This window comes from Salvelinus fontinalis, chromosome 16 (assembly GCF_029448725.1).
Source record: "Salvelinus fontinalis isolate EN_2023a chromosome 16, ASM2944872v1, whole genome shotgun sequence".
Taxonomy (NCBI): domain Eukaryota; kingdom Metazoa; phylum Chordata; class Actinopteri; order Salmoniformes; family Salmonidae; genus Salvelinus; species Salvelinus fontinalis.
In genome coordinates, this window is record NC_074680.1 from 41383620 (window position 1) to 41406813 (window position 23194).

Genomic DNA, 23194 nt, shown 5'->3' on the forward strand with positions numbered 1-23194 from the left:
TTTTTTTTGCGTCATCATTGCATGCGATGATCATTCTCAAAGCCGCTGTTTACTTCTAAGATCACTTTAGCACCGCCCTAAAAACCCAATTCAAATTCGACACAAACCTTCAAATTGTTATGTAATGACACATTATATACACTCTTTATAGTGTTTTATTTACATTTTAGAGGCGATAAGGTGATAAGTTGGACAGATCGAGTGAAAAAAAGCAATTTTCCCACACAACATCTCTCCTTCTCACTATCACGCATTAGTTTCGCTTCCCCACCCGCCATTTAAAAAAATACTCGACGAGGCTCATTGCCTGCTTGAATTATGCAGAAACGAGCAGGGTTTAGGTCATGTAATTGATTCTGTTGGAAAGGGGAGAAATTGTGCTTTACAATGGTATTGACATTACAGTTGATCTGGAAGTATTACGTTTTTGGGGCGCTAAAATAAGGGCTATTGTACGGACCAAGGCGATGTACGAGTTGACGTGAGTTTACGTTAGTTTCGTCAGAGTGGTCATTGGGTTTTGGGTCACCTCCGTGACCAAGGTCCTTTTTGCCTGGTTGCTCAGTTTGGTTGGACGGCCAGCTCTAGGCAGAGTCTGGATAATTCCAATTTCCTAAGGATGGAGGCCGCTGTGCTCTTGGAATCTTTCAACACTCTAGAAATAGTTTTTTACCCTTCCCTAGATATATGCCTCATTTTTTACCCTTCCCCAGATATATGCCTCATTTTTTACCCTTCCCCAGATATATGCCTCATTTTTTACCCTTCCCCAGATATATGCCTCATTTTTTACCCTTCCCCAGATATATGCCTCATTTTTTACCCTTCCCCAGATATATGCCTAATTCTTTTACCGTTCCCCAGATATATGCCTCATCACAATTATATCTCAGGAGTTCTCCGGAAGGTTCCTTGGACGATTGATAAATTTGATATTTACAAAGAATGTCTTCACTTTGTCGTTCCGGGGTATTGTGTGTTGATGGGTGAAAAACACAACAAAATGTGGAACAAGTCAATAAGTGTGAATACTTTCTGACGGCACTGTAGTGAGTGTTACTAAACATTCCCCTCCTGTCACCCCCTGGGATGTAACTCGTCTTCCTGCTGTACCCAGTCTCCACCATATCCACTCTCAAGCGCAGCACCAGCGAGAAGGACGGAGCCTGTCGTAAACTGAAGCAACAGCTGGATGCTCTGGAGAAAGAGACGGCTGCTAAACTGGCTGACATGGAGCATTACCAGAAGGACATACAGGTACGTACAGACCACTCTAGTCACTCACTCTAGTAACACTCACTCTAGTCACTCACTCTAGTAACACTCACTCTAGTCACTCGCTCAAATGTTGTTGAAGTATAACAGTCTACCTGTATTAAAGTGAATATATGACAGGGCTTTCCAACCTTGTTCCTGGAGAGATACCCTCCTGTAGGTTTTCACTCCAACCTTGTTCCTGGAGAGATACCCTCCTGTAGGTTTTCACTCCAACCCTTTTAACTCAAACCCCAGTTGTAACTAACCTGGTTCAGTTTATCAACCAGCTAATTATTAGAATCAGGTGTGCTAGATTAGGGTTGGAGTGAAAACCTACAGGAGGGTAACTCTCCAGGAACTGGGTTGGAGTGAAAACCTACAGGAGGGTAACTCTCCAGGAACTGGGTTGGGGTGTGAAAACCTACAGGAGGGTGGCTCTCCAGGATCAGGGTTGTAATGAAAACTTACAGGAGGGTAGCTCTCCAGGAACAGGGTTGTAATGTAAACCTACAGGAGGGTAGCTCTCCAGGAACAGGGTTGTAATGAAAACCTACAGGAGGGCAGCTCTCCAGGAACAGGGTTGTAATGAAAACCTACAGGAGGGTAGCTCTCCAGGAACAGGGTTGTAATGAAAACCTACAGGAGGGCAGCTCTCCAGGAACAGGGTTGTAATGAAAACCTACAGGAGGGTAGCTCTACAGGAACTAGGTTGTAATGAAAACCTACAGGAGGGTAGCTCTACAGGAACAGGGTTGTAATGAAAACCTTCAGGAGGGTAGCTCTCCAGGAACAGGGTTGTAATGTAAACCTACAGGAGGGTAGCTCTCCAGGACCCGGGTTGTAATGAAAACCTACAGGAGGGTGGCTCTCCATGAACAGGGTTGTAATGAAAACCTTCAGGAGGGTAGCTCTCCAGGAACAAGGGTGGAGATTGATTGTTAATGTGAATGATATGTGAAAGGGCTGGAATGATTCAGTAATTTGTTTGCCTCTTATGATTGATAACCAGTGTGATCTTCTGCTTCTCTCTCTGTGTGTCTAACCGGCTACTGAAGCGCTGGCCTTTTTTCTCCTCGTCTTCCTCTCTCTCTCTCTCTCTCCATCCTATTCCCCTTCCCTCTATCTCCTCCTTCACTCTCTCTGTCTGACCCATTCCTTTCTAATCCCTCCTGCCTTCTCTTCCTCCCTCTCTGGTCTGTCTTGCTGCAGTATGGGGATGCTGATGACTGTCTGCTACAGTGTCTCCTCTCTCTATTCACCTGCCTGAGTAACCTCTTCTACCTCCTAAAGGTGTTCTCTCTCTCCCTATATATCTCTGTCTCTCTCTATTCACCTGCCTGAGTAACCACTTCTACCTCCTAAAGGTGTTCTCTCTCTCCCTATATTTCTCTGTCTCTCTCTATTCACCTGCCTGAGTAACCTCTTCTACCTCCTAAAGGTGCTCTCGCTCTCTCTCTGTCTGCCTCTCTTTCTCTCTCTCTCTGTCTGCCTCTCTTTCTCTCTCTGTCTGCCTGCCTCTCTCCCTGTCTCCCTGCCTCTCTCCCTGTCTGTCTGTCTGCCTGTCTCCCTGTCTCCCTGCCTCTCTGTCTGTCTCCCTGCCTCTGTCTGTCTGTCTGTCTGTCTGCCTCGCTCTCTGTCTGCCTGCCTCTCCTTCTCTGCCTCTCTCTCTGCCTCTCTCTCTCTCTCTGCCTCTCTCTCTGCCTCTCCTTCTCTCTCTCTCTCTGTCTCTCTCTCTCTCTCTCTCTCTCTCTCTATCTCTCTCTCTCAATTCAATTCAATTCAAGGGGCTTTATTGGCATGGGAAACATGTGTTAACATTGCCAAAGCAAGTGAGGTAGATAATATACAAAAGTCAAATAAACAATAAAAAATGAACAGTAAACATTACACATACAGAAGTTTCAAAACAATAAAGACATTACAAATGTCATATTATATATATATGCAGTGTTGTAACAATGTACAAATGGTTAAAGCACACAAGTTAAAGTAAATAAACATAAATATGGGTTGTATTTACAATGGTGTTGTTGTTGGTGTTCTCTCTCTATCTCTCTCTCTGCCCCTCTCTCTCTCTCTCTGCCCCCCCCCCCCCCCCCCTCTCTCTCTCTCTCTCTCTCTGTCTGCCTTTCTGTCGCTCACTCTCATATATATTATATACAGTACCAGTCAAAAGTTTGGACACCTACTCTCTCATGGGTTTTTCTATATTGTAGAATAATAGTGAGACATCACAACTATGGCATGACACATGGAATCATGTAGTAACCAAAAAAGTGTTAAACAAATCAAAATATATTTTATATTCGAAATTCTTAAAATGATCACCTTTTGCCTTGATGACAGCTTTGCATTCTGTGTTCTACATTCTACAATGTAGAAAATAGTAAAACAACAAAGAAATACCCTTGAATGAGTAGGTGTGTCCAAACAGTTCTGACTGGTACAGTACTGTACTATATATATATTTCTCTCTCTCCTCTCTCTTTGTGTCTAAAACACTCTTCTCTGAGTTGTCCAACCCTCTCATCCCAGTGCTATCCTGCTAGATCCTCTGTTGTTGCCAGTTCATAAAGGACTGAAGTGTAAATGTAATAGATGGTGTTGTGATTCTGAATGTGTGACCATGTTAGTATGTGGTGAAATGTGCCCTCTTGTTGATGTGGTAACATCAGGAACTGAGAGAGAGCCAGCGGAAGCAGCAGTCGGCTCTGAATAAACTACGGAGCATCAAAGAGGACAAAGGGAGAGAACTGGAGAGACAGAGAGAGCAGGAGGAGAGGAAGAGGAGGGAGGAGATGAAAAGGAGGGAGGAGGAGGAGAGGAGAGAGGAGGAGGAGGCCAAAAGGTGAACAGCTCTTCCCTCTGCCTAACACACAAACATGCTCAAGCATTATCTGGTCTTTGACATAGGCCTGTCTGTCTTTTCCCTATCTCCTTCTCTCTCCCTCCCGCTCTCCTCCTCTCCCTCCCTCCCTCCCTCCCTCCCTCCCTCCCTCCCTCCCTCCCTCCCTCCCTCCCTCCCTCCCATTCTACCCAGGCGTATTAAGCTGCAGAAGGAGCGTCAGTGGCAGGAGAAGCTGCAGAGAGAGGAGGAGGAGAGACAGAGGAGGCTGCAGGAAGAGAGAGAGGCCAAACTGAGAGAGGAGGAGGAGAAGGAGACACAAGCCCGCATCTTAGCTGCTAAAGAAAAGGTAGAACGAGAAAGCAGAGCGGAGGAGAGGAGAAGACAGGAGGAAGAGGGCAGGAAGAGGAGGGAGGAGGAGAGGAGAAGACAGGAGGAAAAGGAGAGGAAGAGGTTAGAGGAGGAGAGGGAGGAAGAAAAGAGAAGGCAGGAAGAGGTGGAAAGCAAGAGGTGTGAGGAGGACAAGAAGAGATTGGAGGAGGAGAGCAAGAGGAAGGATGAGGAGAGGAGGAGGCAGCAGGAGGAAGAAGAGAGGAAGCTGGAGGAAGAAGCGAAGAGGAGAGAGGAGGAGGCGGCGGCGTTGCGGCAGCGTGCAGGGAAGACAGACATCCACAACAAACTGTCAGCCCTTCTTGGAGGACTAGAGGAGAGGAAAGGTAAGGAGGAACCACTAGACTGTTCTATTAAACCTTTATTAGGATATGGAGAGCTGATAGCCACGTGGTTGCTCTGGTCAAAAGTAGTGCACTTTATAGTAGGGTGTCATTTGAGATTATTATATTTTAAAATGTTAACTGAGGTGACGTCATGAGGTGCTGTTGTGTGATTGGCTGTTCCAGGTGGTCTGCAACCCCAGGCCACAGAGCACAAGAAGTCTGCGACGCTCACTTCCTTCCGGGCGCTCTACCCTTTCACCGCTCGCAACCTGGAAGAACTCAGCTTTGAAGCCGATGAGGTCATCGAGGTTAGAACCATACAGATGACAATTTATTTCTGGATTTAATTCTACACTCTGCTGCTCTGTTGTCTGACCGTTGTCTGACTGTTGTGTGCCAATTCATCTGTTTGTGTAGGTGGATGAGAGTACGGAGCGAGAGCAGGGTTGGCTGTACGGGAGCAGTCAGGGGAAGATGGGCTGGTTCCCAGAGAGTTATGTAGAGAGACAGTTAAAACCAGAGAGACCTGCTACTGTTACTACGACTACCACTGCTGGTGCTACTACTGCTGTTTATGCTGCTAAACTGGCCCTCAGACCACAGTTCTCCACCCCCATCAACACTGGGTAGGTTGGATAATATACATACACACATACACATAGATACACATACACACACACACACACATAGACACACACACCGTTTCTAGCCATAGGTATTTCTCATAGGTGTGGAGCGTGTAACCTTTCCTCAACCCTGATGAGACATTGATATGGTGATTTAATGTAAATACTGTACTGCTGACTGAAAAGTTCATGACCTCTGACCCTTCATGTCTTCCAGGAAACCCGGGGGAGATGCTTCCATGTCAAGAGGACAGAACTCCGCCTTCACGCCTACACACGCCCCTCACCCCACCCCCTCGGAGCAGGTACAGGTAGAGGAGGAGTGGGACGAGCCAATTGAAGCTAGGGTAGTGTTGGTTCCGTCTTTCTGTGCTCCATTTTATTTACTTAACATATAAGAAACACTCAAAATGTGCACTTATAAATCATAACAATTTTAATCAAAATCCAGCTGTAGACAGAAGTCAAAGTTCAAACAGCACACATACAACTCATGTCTCTCCTTAGTTTTGCAAAATAGGAAAAGTCCCAAGTTATTTTATTAAGCCTGAAGTCCAGCCCTAGTGATATCACTGCATACGTCATTACCTTCTACTCATCAGACCAAGCCCATGCATACACAGCTGTACAAACTTGCAAGAGAGATACAATAGTTCCAGTGTTTTCTAAGGGCTCAGCAGTAAATGTTCACTCCCCAAGTTGACTTATAGAGGTCTGTCTGACTAGTCTCTTATCTCTTTCTTTCCCCTGCAGTGTTCTGTGTCTAATCTCTTTTAGCCTAGAGGTGCCTTCTCACATAGCCTAGAGGTGCCTTCTCACAGACACCCTGCGATAATTCACACATTTCTCAGATCGATTCTTTATAAGAGGCATAGACTAGAAAAGACTGTGGAACAATTAAACCTTATAATGAATATAAATATTGTTAATCTGTAGTCTAGGACCCTATAAATGTGGTGGGGGAGGGGTCATAGCCCTTCCCCTTCTATTAATACAACATAAGCATAATCAATTATTATAATACATCAAACATTTGGTGCAGGCCATCTCATGACCCCAATTTGACCCCAACAGTAGGTAGGTGTTCAAAATGGCCACTATGGAGATTGATGGCTCCACCACAGGTTCGAAACACAGAAGCGCATCATCACAAGACATCCAGGAATGCTTGCGAAGCAGACCAGCCCGGGATTTGGGGTTAGAGAAGTCAATCAGATATATACTATTTTTATATATAGATATATATATATATTTATTTTTTTATTTAACCTTTATTTAACTAGGCACATTTTTATTTACAATAACGGCCTTCCGGGGAACAGTGGGGAACAACTGCCTTGTTAGGGGCAGAACGACAGATTTTTACCTTGTCAGGGATTCGATCCAGCAACCTTTTGGTTACTGGCCCAACGCTCTAACCACTAGTCAACCTACCGCCCCATTATAGTCTAAAACAACTATTAATCAATGAGAGAAGTGAAACATAATTTTCTCTGAATCTAATGGCACAACGTAGATCTGAGCCGTTGTCTGACGTAGTTGAACAAGCTAATACCCCAACTTCCTTTTCATTTTTGTCAAAAACAACTTCTATATTGAAGGAGTGTTTTTTAGATTTGATGACCTGCACATCTGCAGTCCGGCGTGAGATGACTGTTAGACCTGAGGATGTGTTTCTGCGTATGAGCTTCGCTAGCCAACGTCGCCATGACATCGCCTACAAGCATGATCGTACCACCGCAGACAGATCATGTTGCTACCAGACCAGACCGATTCCTCTACCCTGACTACTCTGACTATCCTGACTACCCTGACTATCCTGACTATCCTGACTACCCTGACTATCCTGACTACCCTGACTATCCTGACTATCCTGACTTTCCTGACTACTCTGACTATCCTGACTACCCTGACTACCCTAACTATCCTGACTATCCTGACTATCCTTGACTACCCTGACTATCCTGACTACCCTGACTACCCTGACTACCCTGACTACCCTGACTACCGTGACTATCCTGACTACCCTGATTACCCTGACTATCCTGACTATCGGGACTACCCTGACTATCCTGACTACCCTGACTATCCTGACTACCCTGACCATCCTGACTACCCTGACTACCCTGACTATCCTGACTATCCTGACTATCGGGACTACCCTGACTATCGGGACTACCCTAACTACCCTGACTATCCTGACTACCCTGACTATCCTGACTACCCTGACTATCCTGACTACCCTGACTACCCTGACTATCCTGACTACCCCTCCACAACGCTCTGGTCAAACGCCACTCCCACTAGCAGCGGAATTCAGTCATCAGGCAAAGATTCTTCCTCATGTCTTCTCTGATTTCCCTGGTTCACTCTCCTCATGGATTTAAAAAGGAAACGGCTGGTGTTAGGAATATGATTACACCGATCTAGTACTTTTTAATCCATGAGTGAAAAACGTATTGTTTCATTACCTACAATATCCCAATTTAAATTTGACCCCTGTTCCTTCTGCTATCTACCTCTCTCTTTCTCTCCCTCAATCTTATCTCCCTCCATCACTCTCTCTCTCTCCCTCCATCCTTCCTTCTCTTGCTCTAGGTGGTGGGCAGCCTGCAGGCCCAGGCTCTGTGTTCGTGGACAGCTAAGACAGAGAGCCATCTGAACTTCAGTAAGGAGGATGTGATCCGGGTGCTGGAGCAGCAGGACAGCTGGTGGCTGGGGGAGGTCAACGGTGTTCAGGGCTGGTTCCCCAAAACATACGTCACACTTCTGGGAGATAATGACAAGACCACTGCGTAAATATATACATAAACACGCACGCGTACACACCGCCCACACAAACGCACACGTACACACCTCCCACGCACACATACACACCGCCAACACACACACGTACACACCTCCCACACACACATACACACCGCCCACACACACACGTACACACCGCCCACACACACACGTACACACCTCCCACACACACATACACACCGCCCACACACACACATACACACCGCCCACACACACACGTACACACCGCCCACACACACACGTACACACCTCCCACACGCACGCACGCACGCACGCACGCACGCACACACACACACACACACACACACACACACACACACACACACACACACACACACACACACACACACACACACACACACACACACACACACACACACACACACAGTGAAGGAATTCAGTCGTGTGTGTGTAGAATTCAGTCATATGTACTTGAACAGGCCAAATCAAAACAGATTATCGACCATTTCCAATCCCACCGTACCTTCTCAGCTATGCAATCTGGTTTCAGAGCTTGTCATGGGTGCACCTCAGCCATGCTCAAGGTCCTAAACGATAGCATAACCGCCATCGATAAGAGACAATACTGTGCAGCTGTATTCATCGACCTGGCCAAGACTTTCGACTCTGTCAATTACCACATCCTCATCGGCAGACACAACAGCCTTGGTTTCTCAAATGACTGCCTCGTCTGGTTCACCAACTACTTCTCAGACAGAGTTCATTGTGTCAAATCGGAGGGCCTGTTGTCCGGACCTCTGGCAGTCTCTATGCGGGTGCCACAGTGTTCAATTCTCTGGCCGACTCTTTTCTCTGTATACATCAATGATGTCGCTCTTGCCGCTGGTGATTCTCTGATCCACCTCTACGCAGACGACACCATTCTGTATACCTCTGGCCCTTCTTTGGACACTGTGTTAACTAACCTCCAGACAAGCTTCAATGCCATACAACTCTCTTTCCGTGGCCTCCAACTGCTCTTAAATGCAAGAAAAACTAAATGCATGCTCTTCAACCGATCGCTGCCTGCACCTGCCCGCCCGTCCAGCATCACTACTCTGGACGGTTCTGACTTAGAATATGTGGACAACTACAAATACCTGGGTGTCTGGCTAGACTGTAAACTCTCCTTCCAGACTCACACTAAGCATCTCCAATCCAAAATTACATCTAGAACCGGCTTCCTATTTCACAACAAAGCCTCCTTCACTCATGCCGCCAAACATACCCTCGTAAAACTGACTATCCTGCCGATCCTCGACTTCGGCGATGTCTTTTACAAAATAGCCTCCAACACTCTACTCAACAAATTGGATGCAGTCTATCACAGTGCCATCCATTTGTCACCAAAGCCCCATATACTACCCACCACTGCGACCTGTACGCTCTCGTTGGCTGGCCCTCACTTCATACTCGTCGCAAAACCAACTGGCTCCAGGTCATCTACAAGTCTTTGCTAGGTAAAGCCCCACTTTATCTCAGCACGCACTGCAGAAGGTATATTTCACTGGTCACCCCCAAAGCCAATTCCTACTTTTGCCGCCCTTCCTTCCAGTTCTCTGCTGCCAATGACTGGAACGAAATGCAAAAACCACTGAAGCTGGAGACTCATATCTCCCTCACTAGCTTTAAGCACCAGCTGTCAGAGCAACTCATAGATCACTGCACCTGTGCATAGCCCATCTGTAAATAGCCCATCCAACTATCTCATTCCCATACTGTATTTATTTATTTATTTTGCTCCTTTGCACCCCAGTATCTCTACTTGTACATGCATCTTCTGCACATCTATCACTCCAGTGTTTAATTTGTAATTTGTAATTATTTCGCCACTACGGCCTATTTATTGCATTACCTCTCTTATCCTACCTCATTTGCACACACAGTATATAGACTTTTTTCTACTGTATTATTGACTGTATGTTTGTTTATTCCATGTGTAACTCTGTGTTGTTGTATGTGTCAAACTGCTTTGCTTTATCTTGGCCAGGAGGCAGTTGTAAATGAGAACTTGTTCTCAACTAGCCTACCTGGTTAAATAAAGGTGAAGTAAATAAATAAAAACATCTGTCTGCAAGGCTGCTTGTTGTTACTGGGCACGGTAGTACTGGTCTTATGATAGAAAATTATTATTTTGTTTTACTAATGTCGTTTGTCTTGTCTCAGCCTGACATATTCTCCCCCAGATGAAGTGGAGGCCTCAGATGCTGCTCAACAGGAAGGTACTCCCTTCTCTCTCTCGCCCTCTCGCACTCTCTCGCCCTCTCTCTGTCTCTCGCCCTCTCACTTTCTCTCTCGCCCTCTCTCTGTCTCTCGCCCTCTCACTTTCTCTCTCGCCCTCTCTCTCTTGCCCTGACGCTCTCTCGCCCTGACGCTCTCTCGCCCTCTCTCGCTCTCTCGCCCTCTCTCGCTCTCTCGCCCTCTCTCTCTCTCTCTTGCCCTCTCTCTCTCTCTTGCCCTCTCTCTCGCTCTCTCGCCATCTCTCTCTCTCTCTCGCCCTTGTTCTCTCGCTCTGGCCCGGCCTCTCACTCTCGCCCGGCCTCTCTCACTCTCGCCCGGCCTCTCTCTCTCTCGCCCTCATTCTCTCTCTCTCGCCGTCGTTCGTGCTCTCTCTCTCGCCCTCGTTCGTGCTCTCTCTCTCGCCCTCGTTCGTGCTCTCTCTCTCTCACCCTCGTTCGTGCTCTCGCCCTTGTTCGTGCTCTCTCTCTCGCCCTCGTTCGCTCTCTCTCTCTCGCCCTCGTTCGCTCTCTCTCTCTCTCGCCCTCGTTCGCTCTCTCTCTCTCGCCCTCGTTCGTGCTCTCTCTTTCTCACCCTCGTTCGTGCTCTCGCCCTTGTTCGTGCTCTCTGTCTCGCCCTCGTTCGCTCTCTCTCTCTCTCGCCCTCGTTCGCTCTCTCTCTCTCTCGCCCTCGTTCGCTCTCTCTCTCTCGCCCTCGTTCGCTCTCTCTCTCTCGCCCTCTCTCTCTCGCCCTCTCTCACCCTCGCCCTCGTTCGCTCTCTCTCTCTTTCTCTTCCCTAAAAACATGTCCTCCTGCAAAACCACTCTTACGCGATTCAGTTAAAATACAGTTCTGCCTTCTCAGATGGTAATGTCCATGACTCTGTAGTGAATTGTGTCATCCAATTAAATGTCTCTGAGAGGTCATGGTTTGTATCATCCAATAAGAATGTCTCTCTGAGAGGTCATGTTTGTATCATCCAATCAGAATGTCTCTCTGAGAGGTGATGTTTTGTCTCACAAATCAGAGTACATGGCGCTGTACACCTATGAGAGCCCAGAGCCTGGCGACCTGACGTTTAGAGAGGGGGATGTGATCCTGGTGACCCAGAGAGAGGGAGAGTGGTGGAGCGGAGGCATTGGAGACCGCACTGGAGTGTTCCCTTCAAACTACGTCAAACCCAAAGAGACCGACGTAAGATACACACACACGCACACACACACACACACACACACACACACACACACACACACACACACACACACACACACACACACACACACACACACACACACACACACACACACACACACACGTCCTTGACTTTAATTTGTATCTGACCTTGGTTCTCTAACTTGTTATTTCAGACATCCAGCAGCTCAGGGAAGCCAGGACAGCCTGGGAAAAAGCCAGGTGAGTCAACTGGAGAAATGCATATCCACACTCCTTTCAACACTTCCTCTAAATCTGATGTTACTCCCTACGTGTGGGTTTGCGTGCGTTTGTGTGTGTGTGTGTGTGTGTGTGTGTGTGTGTGCGTGTGCGCGCGTGCGTGTGCGTGTGTGTGTACACGCGCAGAGATAGCCCAGGTGAGCACTGCCTACACGGCCACAGGAACAGAGCAGCTCAGCCTGGCTCCAGGACAGCTCATCCTCATCCTCAGCAAGAATTCCGCCGGCTGGTTGCTCGGAGAACTGCAGGTTGGCTCATTGATTGATTAATGGTTGTTTTAGACTCTAATGAAATAAGGCAATATGATTTTGGCTGTGTTGATTTACAGTTATTGAATTAAGATCTGATCTGATTGGTAAAAAATTACCAATTAGTGGGAAAATATCAGAAATCGGTTTCCTGTGCAGGCAGCCCAATTCTGATATTGTTTTCACTAATTGGTCTTTTGACCAATCAGATCAGATTTTTTCACATCAGATATTTTTCAGAGCTGATCTGATTGGTCAAAAGACCAATTAGTGGAAAAAATGATCAAAATTGGGCTGCCTGTCTAAACGCAGCATTAGATTGATACATATGGTTGACTGATTGATCTCTCTCGGTCTCTAAGGCGCGAGGAAAGAAGCGTCAGAAGGGTTGGTTTCCTGCCTCACATGTCAAAATGCTGGGATCTAACAGCAGCAAGTCCACACCAGCACCTCTACCAGGTAGCATACACATACACCCACAGGAAACACACACCTTTAGTAGGTAAGAAAAGTGAATGTATAGTTTACAAGGAGGCTGGTGGGAGGAGCTATAGGAGGACAGGCTCATTGTAATATCTGGAATGGAATGAATGGAACGGTATCAAACACATCACACATTGGTTCTGTTCCATTTATTCCATTCTAGCCAATACAATGAGGCTGTCCTGATATAGCTCCTCCCATCAGCATCCACTGCCTCACACCTCACCCCCCCCCCCCTCTCTCTCTCCCCCTGCTCTTGCTCTCTCTCTCCTCCAGTGTGTCAGGTCATTGCCATGTACGACTACAAAGCAGCCAACGAGGAAGAGATGAGCTTCTCCAAAGGTCAGATGATCAGTGTGTTCGACAAGAACGACCCCGATTGGTGGAAAGGAGAGGTCAATGGGATCACTGGTCTGGTCCCAACCAATTACGTCAAGATGACCACCGCCGACTCCGATCCCAGCCAGCAATGTGAGTACATGACTATTTTGATGTTTTTCTGAAGACGTCATTTCTCAAAGTGGAATGTTCACATGACAGGGTAGGCAGATAGACACACACAAGGTACATCCCAGTAGGCAGATAGACACACACAAGGTACATCCCAGTAGGCAGATAGACACACACAAGGTACATCCCAGTAGGCAGATAGACACACACAAGGTTCATCCCAGTAGGCAGATAGACACACACAAGGTACATCCCAGTAGGCAGATAGACACACACAAGGTACATCCCAGTACACAAGGCAGGGTAGGCAGATAGACACACACAAGGTACATCCCAGTACACATGACAGGTATATGGACGATATGAGTAAGGCCAGCGGTCAAGGCAAGATGAGTCTAACCAGTCTAGAGGTTAGGGTAAGGGTTTAGCAGTCTAAAGGTTCGTGGGGAGGTTAGGGTAAGGGTTTAGCTGTCTAAAAGTTAGTGGGGAGGTTAGGGTAGGGGTTTAGCAGTCTAAAGGTTAGTGGGGAGGTTAGTGTAGGGGTTTAGCAGTCTAAAGGTTAGTGGGGAGGTTAGTGTAGGGGTTTAGCAGTCTAAAGGTTAGTGGGGAGGTTAGTGTAGGGGTTTAGCAGTCTAAAGGTTAGTGGGGAGGTTAGTGTAGGGGTTTAGCAGTCTAAAGGTTAGTGGGGAGGTTAGTGTAGGGGTTTAGCAGTCTAAAGGTTAGTGGGGAGGTTAGTGTAGGGGTTTAGCAGTCTAAAGGTTAGTGGGGAGGTTAGTGTAGGGGTTTAGCAGTCTAAAGGTTAGTGGGGAGGTTAGTGTAGGGGTTTAGCAGTCTAAAGGTTAGTGGGGAGGTTAGTGTAGGGGTTTAGCAGTCTAAAGGTTAGTGGGGAGGTTAGTGTAGGGGTTTAGCAGTCTAAAGGTTAGTGGGGAGGTTAGTGTAGGGGTTTAGCAGTCTAAAGGTTAGTGGGGAGGTTAGTGTAGGGGTTTAGCAGTCTAAAGGTTAGTGGGGAGGTTAGTGTAGGGGTTTAGCAGTCTAAAGGTTAGTGGGGAGGTTAGGGTAAGGGGTCAGCAGTCTAAAGGTTAGGGGGAGTTTAGGGTGCGGTTAGGGTAAGGGGTTAGCATGGTATTATCTATTATTGAGGATCTCTGGTGAACAAGCCTATTGGTAGTATTTCCTGCTCTTTATTCCTGTCCACCATTTCTTCTTCTTTTCACCTGTTCATCCATCCCTTGTTCTCATTCAGTTTCCTTTTACTTCTCTCCCTCCTTTCCCTCCCTTCTTTCCTCCTCTCCTCTCTTCCCGTAATCTCTTTCTTTTTGTAGGGTGGTAGCATCTCCTCCTCCTCTGTCTCAGAGAGACCCGCTGTCATAGAGGCCTCACCCTTATCTTCTGACCTGTGTCTGGCCACACCTCTCTGACCTCTGACCTTCTACCTGTGTTTTTTTATGGAGTGGGTAGACGGTATCCTTAACCACAGATCTAGGGTCAGATTGCCCAACCCATAATGCTAACGTTAACCATTAGGGGGATGAAATATACTGAACAAAAATATAAACACAACATGTAAAGTGTTGGTCCCATGTTTCATGAGCTGAAATAAAAGATCCCAGAAATGTTCCATACGCACAAAAAGCTTATTTCTATCAAATGTTGTGCACTAATTTGTTTACATCCCTGTTAGTGAGCCTTTCTCCTTTGGCAAGATAATCCATCCACCTGACAGGTGTGGCATATCAAGAAGCTGTTTAAACAGCATGATCATTACACAGGTGCACCTTGTGCTGGGGACAATAAAAGGCCCCAAAATGTGCAGTTTTGTCACACAACACAATGCCACAGATGTCTCAGGTTTTGAGGGAGCGTGTAATTGGCATGATGACTGCAGGAATGTCCATCAGAGCTGTTGCCGGAGAATTTCATGTTAATTTCTCTACCATAAGCTGCCCTCAACATCGTTTAAGAGAATTTGGCAGTTCGTCCAGCCAGCCTCACAACCGAAGACCACGTGTAACCACGCGAGCCCAGGACCTCCACATCCGACTTCTTTACCTGATCGTTTGAGGCCAGCCACCTGGACAGCAGATGAAACTGTGTAATAAAGCCCTTTTGTGGGGAAAAAGTCATTCTGAATGGCTGGGCCTGCCTCCCAAGTGGGTGGGCCTATGTCCTCCCAGTCCCACCCATGGCTGCGCCCTTGCCCAGTCATGTGAATTCCATAGATTAGGGCCTAATTAATATATTTCAAATGACTGATTTGCTTATATAAACTGTAACTCAGTAAAATCATTGACATTTTTGCATGTTGCGTTGTATATATTTTTGTTCAGTTTAACTATCTGACCCTGTGTCAGTGGTTAGTTCAAATCATATCAACGTTTATTTGTCACGTGCGCCGAATACAACAGGTGTAGGTAGACCTTACAGTGAAATGCTTACTAACAGGCTCTAACCAATAGTGTGGAGAATAAAAAGAATGTGTGTGTGTGTGTGTAGGTAAGTAAAGAAATAAAAACAACAGTAAAAAGACATTTGAAAATAAGAGTAGCAAGGCTATATACAGAAACCTGTTAGTCAGGCTTATTTAGGTAGTATGTAGATGTAGATATGGTTAAAGTGACTATGCATATATGATGAACAGAGAGTAGCAGTAGCGTAAAAAGAGGGGTTGGCGGGTGGTGGGTGGAACACAATGCAGATAGCCCGGTTAGCCAATGTGCGTGACTACTGGTTGGTCGTGCCAATTGAGGTAGTATGTACATGAATGTATAGTTACAGTGACTATGCATATATGATAAACAGAGAGTAGCAGCAGCGTAAAAGAGGGGTTGGGGGGGGCACACAATACAAATAGTCCGGGTAACCACCTGTTCAGGAGTCTAATGGCTTGGGGGTAAAAACTGTTGAGAAGCCTTTTTGTCCTAGACTTGGCACTCCGGTACCGCTTGCCATGCGGTAGTAGAGAGAACAGTCTATGACTGGGGTGGCTGGGGTCTTTGACAATTTTCAGGGCCTTTTTCTGACACCGCCTGGTGTAAAGGTCCTGGATGGCAGGCAGCTTTGCCCCAGTGATGTACTGGGCCGTACGCACTACCCTCTGAAGTGCCTCGCGGTCGGAGGCCGAGCAATTGCCGTACCAGGCAGTGATGCAACCGGTCAGGATGCTCTCGATGTTGCAGCTGTAGAACCTTTTGAGGATCTCAGGACCCATGCCAAATCTTTTTAGTTTCCTGAGGGGGAATAGGCTTTGCCGTGCCCTCTTCACGACTGTCTTGGTGTGTTTGGACCATTCTAGTTTGTTGTTGATGTGGACAGGAATTTGAAGCTCTCAACCTGCTCCACTACAGCCCCATCGATGAGAATGGGGACGTGCTCGGTGCTCCTTTTCCTGTAGTCCACAAACATCTCCTTAGTCTTGGTTACGTTGAGGGATAGGTTGTTATTCTGGCACCACCCAGCCAGGTCTCTGACCTCCTCCCTATAGGCTGTCTCATCATTGTCGGTGATCAGGCCTACCACTGTTGTGTCGTCAGCAAACTTAATGATGGTGTTGGAGTCGTGCCTGGCCATGCAGTTGTGGGTGAACAGGGAGTACAGGAGGGGACTGAGCACGCACCCCTGGGGAGCTCCAGTGTTGAGGATCAGCGTGGCAGATGTGTTGCTACCTACCCTCACCACCTGGGGGCGGCCTGTCAGGAAGTCCAGGATCCAGTTGCAGAGGGAGGTGTTTAGTCCCAGGATCCTTAGCTTATTGATGAGCTTTGAGGGTACTATGGTGTTGAACACTGAGCTGTAGTCAATGAATAGCATTCTCACATAGGTGTTCCTTTTGTCCAGGTGGGAAAGGGCAGTGTGGAGTGCAATAGGGATTGCATCATCTGTGGATCTGTTTGGGCGGTATGCAAATTGAAGTGGGTCTAGGGTTTCTGGGATAATGGTGTTGATGTGAGCTATTACCAGCCTTTCAAGGCACTTCATGGCTACGGTCGTGAGTGCCACGGGTCTGTAGTCATTTAGGCAGGTTGCCTTTGTGTTCTTGGGCACAGGGACTATGGTGGTCTGCTTGAAGCAAGCATGTTGGTATTACAGACTCAATCAGGGACATGTTGAAAATGTCAGTGAAGACACCTGCCAGTTGGTCAGCACATGCCCGGAGCACACGTCCTGGTAATCCATCTGGCCCCGCAGCCTTGTGAATGTTGACCTTTTTAAAGGTCTTTCTCACGTCGGCTACGGAGAGCGTGATCACACAGTCGCCCGGAACAGCTGATGCTCTCATGCATGCCTCGGTTTTGCTTGCCACGAAGCGAGCATAGAAGTGATTTAGCTCGTCTGATAGGCTCGTGTCACTGGGCAGCTCGCGGCTGTGCTTCCCTTTGTCGTCTTTAATAGTTTGCAGGCCCTGCCTCATCCGACGAGCGTCGGAGCCGTTGTAGTATGATTCAATCTTAGCCCTGTATTGACGATTTGCCTGTTTGATGGTTCGTCGCAGGGCATAGCGGGATTTCTTGTAAGCTTCCGGGTTAGAGTACCGCACCTTGAAAGCGGCAGCTCTACCCTTTATCTCAGTGCAAATGTTGCCTGTAATCCATGACTTCTGGTTGGGGTATGTACGTAAAGTCACTATGGGGACGACGTCCTCAATGCACTTATTGATAAAGCCAGTGACTGATGTGGTGTATTTCTCAATGTCATCGGAAGAATCCCGGAACATGTTCCAGTCTGTGATAGCAAAACAGTCCTGTAGTTTAGCATCTGCTTCATCTGACCACTTGTTTATAGACCGAGTCACTGGTGCTTCCTGCTTTAATTTTTGCTTGTAAGCAGGAATCAGGAGGATAGAGTTGTGGTCGGATTTACCAAATGGAGGGCGAGGGAGAGCTTTGTTACGCATCTCTGTGTGTGGAGTACAGGTGATCTAGAATTTTTTCCCTCTGGTTGCACATTTAACATGTTGATAGAGATTTGGTAGAACTGATTTAAGTTTCCCTGCATTAAAGTCTCCGGCCACTAAGAGCGCCACCTCTGGGTGAGTGGTTTCCTGTTTGCTTATTTCCTTATACAGATGACTGAGTGCGGTCTTAGTGCCGGCATCTGTCTGTGGTGGTAAATAAACAGCCACGAAAGTATAGCTGAGAACTCTCTAGGCAGTAGTGTGGCCTGCAATTTATCATAATATACTCTACTTCAGGCGAGCAAAATCTAGAGACTTCCTTAGATTTCCTGAGTTTCTACCTACTCTAGCACTGCTACAGAGTCAGATTAGTTTTCATCCCCTAGAGCAGTATTTCTCAACCCTGGTCCTGGGGACCTCAAGGGGTGCACATCTTAGTTGTTTCCCTAGCACTCAAGACATCTGATTTGAAATCAAAGGCCTCATAAGTTGATTATTTGAATCAGCTGTGTAGTGCTAGGACAACAAATTAAACACTGCTCTAATGGTTAGTGTTAGCATTAGGTCATCTGATCCTAGGTCTGTGGTTAGGGGAAGCTACCTGGAGTGTCTGGTCCTTTCTGATTTTTCAACTCAATCCCCACCAACTGGCTGTCTAACCTGGGACTGACTGAACCAAGTGCTGAGATCTGTCCTGTCTAACCTGGGACTGACTGATCCAAGTGCTGAGATCTGTCCTGTCTAACCTGGGACTGACTGAACCAAGAGCTGAGATATGTCTGACTGTGGGACTGACTGATCCAAGTGCTGAGATCTGTCCTGTCTAACCTTGGATTGACTGAACCAAGTGCTGAGATCTGTCCTGTCTAACCTGGGACTGACTGAACCAAGAGCTGAGATATGTCTGACTGTGGGACTGACTGAACCAAGTGCTGAGATCTGTCCTGTCTAACCTGGGACTGACTGATCCAAGTGCTGAGATCTGTCCTGTCTAACCTGGGATTGACTGAACCAAGTGCTGAGATCTGTCCTGTCTAACCTGGGACTGACTGAACCAAGTGCTGAGATCTGTCCTGTCTAACCTGGGACTGACTGATCCAAATGCTGAGATCTGTCCTGTCTAACCTGGGACTGACTGAACCAAGAGCTGAGATCTGTCTGACTGTGGAACTGACTGAACCAAGAGCTGAGATATGTCTGACTGTGGGACTGACTGAACCAAGAGCTGAGATTTGTCCTGTCTAACCTGGGACTGGATTGAACCAAGTGCTGAGATCTGTCCTGTCTAACCTGGGACTGACTGAACCAAGAGCTGAGATCTGTCCTGTCTGACTGTGGGACTGACTGAACCAAGAGCTGAGATCTAACCTGGGACTGGATTGAACCAAGAGCTGAGATCTGTCCTGTCTAACCTGGAACTGGATTGAACCAAGAGCTGAGATCTGTCCTGTCTGACTGTGGGACTGACTGAACCAAGAGCTGAGATCTGTCCTGTCTAACCTGGGACTGACTGAACCAGGAGCTGAGATCTGTCCTGTCTAACCTGGGACTGGATTGAGCCAAGAGCTGAGATCTGTCCTGTCTAACCTGGGACTGGATTGAACCAAGAGCTGAGATCTGTCCTGTCTGATGTTGATCAGTCTGTTAATTGGGCACAAACTCAAAACAACAAGTGTTCCAATCGGTCTTTTTCACATGGTGTTGTATTCTATAGGATCCCTGGCTGAATCTGACTGGCGCAAACAGGTTGAAACAGATTAAACAAACTTTCACGCTCCCAAGTGATTTTCTATATTAGGACAATGTTTTGACGATGTTTTGATTTTTGTTGTCCCTGAAGTGCAATGACCCTAATGTTTATCTAGTGTAGGAGTATTCACATCTTACCCTAAGAGGACCTGCTGGTCCAGACTTGAATTTGAGGGATCTAGTGAGTTTCTCTGTGGCTGTTCCCCTTCTTCTGTCCCCTCCCTCTGTTTGGGATGGTGGGTCTCGTTGGCTGTCCCCCTTCATCTGTCCCCTCCCTCTGTTTGGGATGGTGGGTCTCTGTGGCTGTCCCCCTTCATCTGTCCCCTCCCTCTGTTTGGGATGGTGGGTCTCGTTGGCTGTCCCCCTTCATCTGTCCCCTTCCTCTGTTTGGGATGGTGGGTCTCTGTGGCTGTCCCCCTTCATCTGTCCCCTCCCTCTGTTTGGGATGGTGGGTCTCTGTGGCTGTCCCCCTTCATCTGTCCCCTCCCTCTGTTTGGGATGGTGGGTCTCTGTGGCTGTCCCCCTTCATCTGTCCCCTCCCTCTGTTTGGGATGGTGGGTCTCTGTTGCTGTCCCCCTTCATCTGTCCCCTTCCTCTGTTTGGGATGGTGGGTCTCTGTGGCTGTCCCCCTTCATCTGTCCCCTCCCTCTGTTTGGGATGGTGGGTCTCTGTGGCTGCCCCCCTTCATCTGTCCCCTTCCTCTGTTTGGGATGGTGGGTCTCTGTGGCTGTCCCCCTTCATCTGTCCCCTCCCTCTGTTTGGGATGGTGGGTCTCTGTGGCTGTCCCCCTTCATCTGTCCCCTCCCTCTGTTTGGGATGGTGGGTCTCGTTGGCTGTCCCCCTTCATCTGTCCCCTTCCTCTGTTTGGGATGGTGGGTCTCTGTGGCCGGCCCCCTTAACCTGTCCCCTCCCCCCACTCTCCTTCTTGTTTTCTCTTTCTCTGAGACCGAGCGACAGATAATTGAGCCTGCTTTTATTCTGTTTATCATCAAAGGAGTTGAGCTCACAAAGAACCCACCATCTCTCCCTGATTCTTTACTGATTCAGTAATGAGGAATAGAACCCACCATCTCTCCCTGATTCAGTAATGAGGAATAGGACCCACCATCTCTCTCTGATTCTTTACTGATTCAGTAATGAGGAATAGAACCCACCATCTCTCCCTGATTCAGTAATGAGGAATAGAACCCACCATCTCTCCCTGATTCAGTAATGAGGAATAGAACCCACCATCTCTCCCTGATTCAGTAATGAGGAATAGAACCCACCATCTCTCCCTGATTCAGTAATGAGGAATAGAACCCACCATCTCTCCCTGATTCTTTACTGATTCAGTAATGAGGAATAGAACCCACCATCTCTCCCTGATTCAGTAATGAGGAATAGGACCCACCATCTCTCCCTGATTCTTTACTGATTCAGGAATGAGGAATAGAACCCACCATCTCTCCCTGATTCAGTAATGAGGAATAGAACCCACCATCTCTCCCTGATTCAGTAATGAGGAATAGAACCCACCATCTCTCCCTGATTCTTTACTGATTCAGTAATGAGGAATAGAACCCACCATCTCTCCCTGATTCAGTAATGAGGAATAGAACCCACCATCTCTCCCTGATTCTTTATTGATTCAGTAATGAGGAATAGAACCCACCATCTCTCCCTGATTCAGTAATGAGGAATAGAACCCACCATCTCTCCCTGATTCAGTAATGAGGAATAGAACCCACCATCTCTCCCTGATTCAGTAATGAGGAATAGAACCCACCATCTCTCCCTGATTCAGTAATGAGGAATAGAACCCACCATCTCTCCCTGATTCAGTAATGAGGAATAGAACCCACCATCTCTCCCTGATTCAGTAATGAGGAATAGAACCCACCATCTCTCCCTGATTCAGTAATGAGGAATAGAACCCACCATCTCTCCCTGATTCAGTAATGAGGAATAGGACTCACCATCTCTCCCTGATTCTTTACTGATTCAGTAATGAGGAATAGGACCCACCATCTCTCCCTGATTCAGTAATGAGGAATCGTTCACTATGGCCACACTGTATTTGTTAGAGGGTCCGTGTCAATCATAAGGAGTGACTTCTGATTCAACTGGAATGATTCATCATTATTGATTAAATTCTAACAACTCGTTTGCTCGGGCCTCTGTGTCTGTTTGGAAGCTGAATATCTGAATAGATTGTGAAGATTCATAACTGTTTGAATCCTAACTCTCTAAGGTTTGCTGTGTCGAGTGCAGAACACACCAGTAGTTATAACCTGCTTTGCTTTATCTTGGCCAGGTCGCAGTTGCAAATGAGAACTTGTTCTCAACTAGCCTACCTGGTTAAATAAAGGTGAAATAAAATAAAATTTAAATAAATAACTGCACCTTAATCAGCTGGTATTGACTATATTATAATGATTACTGACGGACCTCCAGTCTGCTCTGCTGTGTTGCCATGCTGTTTCACTGCATGATCAAGCCAGATTGAAATAGCCAGCTGCTGTAACACTGAATAGGAAACATTCTACACATCTATGCAAACTAGTGGAGGTTGTTGGACAACCAAGCACTGTCCAGGGGTTAGACTGCTCTTTCTCTGTGTCCTACTACAGCTCTCTCTATTCTAATGGGCTCGTCACAGGCTCAACTCTATTCTAATGGGCTGGTCACAGGCTCAACTCTATTCTAATGGGCTGGTCACAGGCTCAACTCTATTCTAATGGGCTGGTCACAGGCTCAACTCTATTCTAATGGGCTGGTCACAGGCTCAACTCTATTCTAATGGGCTCGTCACAGGCTCAACTCTATTCTAATGGGCTGGTCACAGGCTCAACTCTATTCTAATGGGCTGGTCACAGGCTCATCTCTATTCTAATGGGCTCGTCACAGGCTCAACTCTATTCTAATGGGCTGGTCACAGGCTCAACTCTATTCTAATGGGCTAGTCACAGGCTCAACTCTGCATACCACACTGAGACCATTTTATTTATTTTAGAAAATATGCTTCTGTCTTTGTTTCTGTCTGAACCTATAGTGAAATTTGAAATTAAAGGCTAGTTTTGAAAAATTAAAGCTTTGTGTGCAAATTTTTGTGAACACTGAGGCTACCCACTTGAAGTTACAGTTTTAACAGCTGCCAAGTATGCTACTGTGGCTATTTGATCATAATGTAGGTCTACTAGAGTGGCCTACCATCAAAAACAATGGAGAACATGCATCCCATAACATTGTAAAAGTAGAATACTGTAGCTGTTGTACCATTCAGCCAATAGTAGCAGTCAATGTTTGGTGTTTCATGTAGGCCTACATTCCATGAGACTTGAAAAAAACATGCAGGGCTTGACATTAACCTGTTTATAACCACTTGTCTTCCAGACAAGGAGGTGACTGACAATGTTGTGTTATTTGATGCATGAAACCACTTTACAAAATACAATGCATTAATATTCTCA

At 46.9% G+C, this 23194-nt stretch overlaps 1 protein-coding gene across 1 annotated transcript in view; it reads left to right on the forward strand.

Moving 5' to 3' along the window:
• LOC129813199 (intersectin-2-like) overlaps window positions 1-23194 on the forward strand; it is an 83460-nt gene that overhangs the window by 46934 nt on the left and 13332 nt on the right. The window contains exons 16-28 of the mRNA XM_055865468.1: window positions 1118-1257; window positions 3933-4105; window positions 4298-4818; window positions 5002-5126; window positions 5236-5444; window positions 5662-5749; window positions 8043-8239; window positions 10419-10474; window positions 11497-11663; window positions 11837-11882; window positions 12048-12169; window positions 12532-12628; window positions 12929-13123. Of these exons, the coding sequence (XP_055721443.1) occupies window positions 1118-1257; window positions 3933-4105; window positions 4298-4818; window positions 5002-5126; window positions 5236-5444; window positions 5662-5749; window positions 8043-8239; window positions 10419-10474; window positions 11497-11663; window positions 11837-11882; window positions 12048-12169; window positions 12532-12628; window positions 12929-13123 (2136 nt within the window). The remainder of the gene's footprint in view (window positions 1-1117; window positions 1258-3932; window positions 4106-4297; window positions 4819-5001; window positions 5127-5235; window positions 5445-5661; window positions 5750-8042; window positions 8240-10418; window positions 10475-11496; window positions 11664-11836; window positions 11883-12047; window positions 12170-12531; window positions 12629-12928; window positions 13124-23194) is intronic.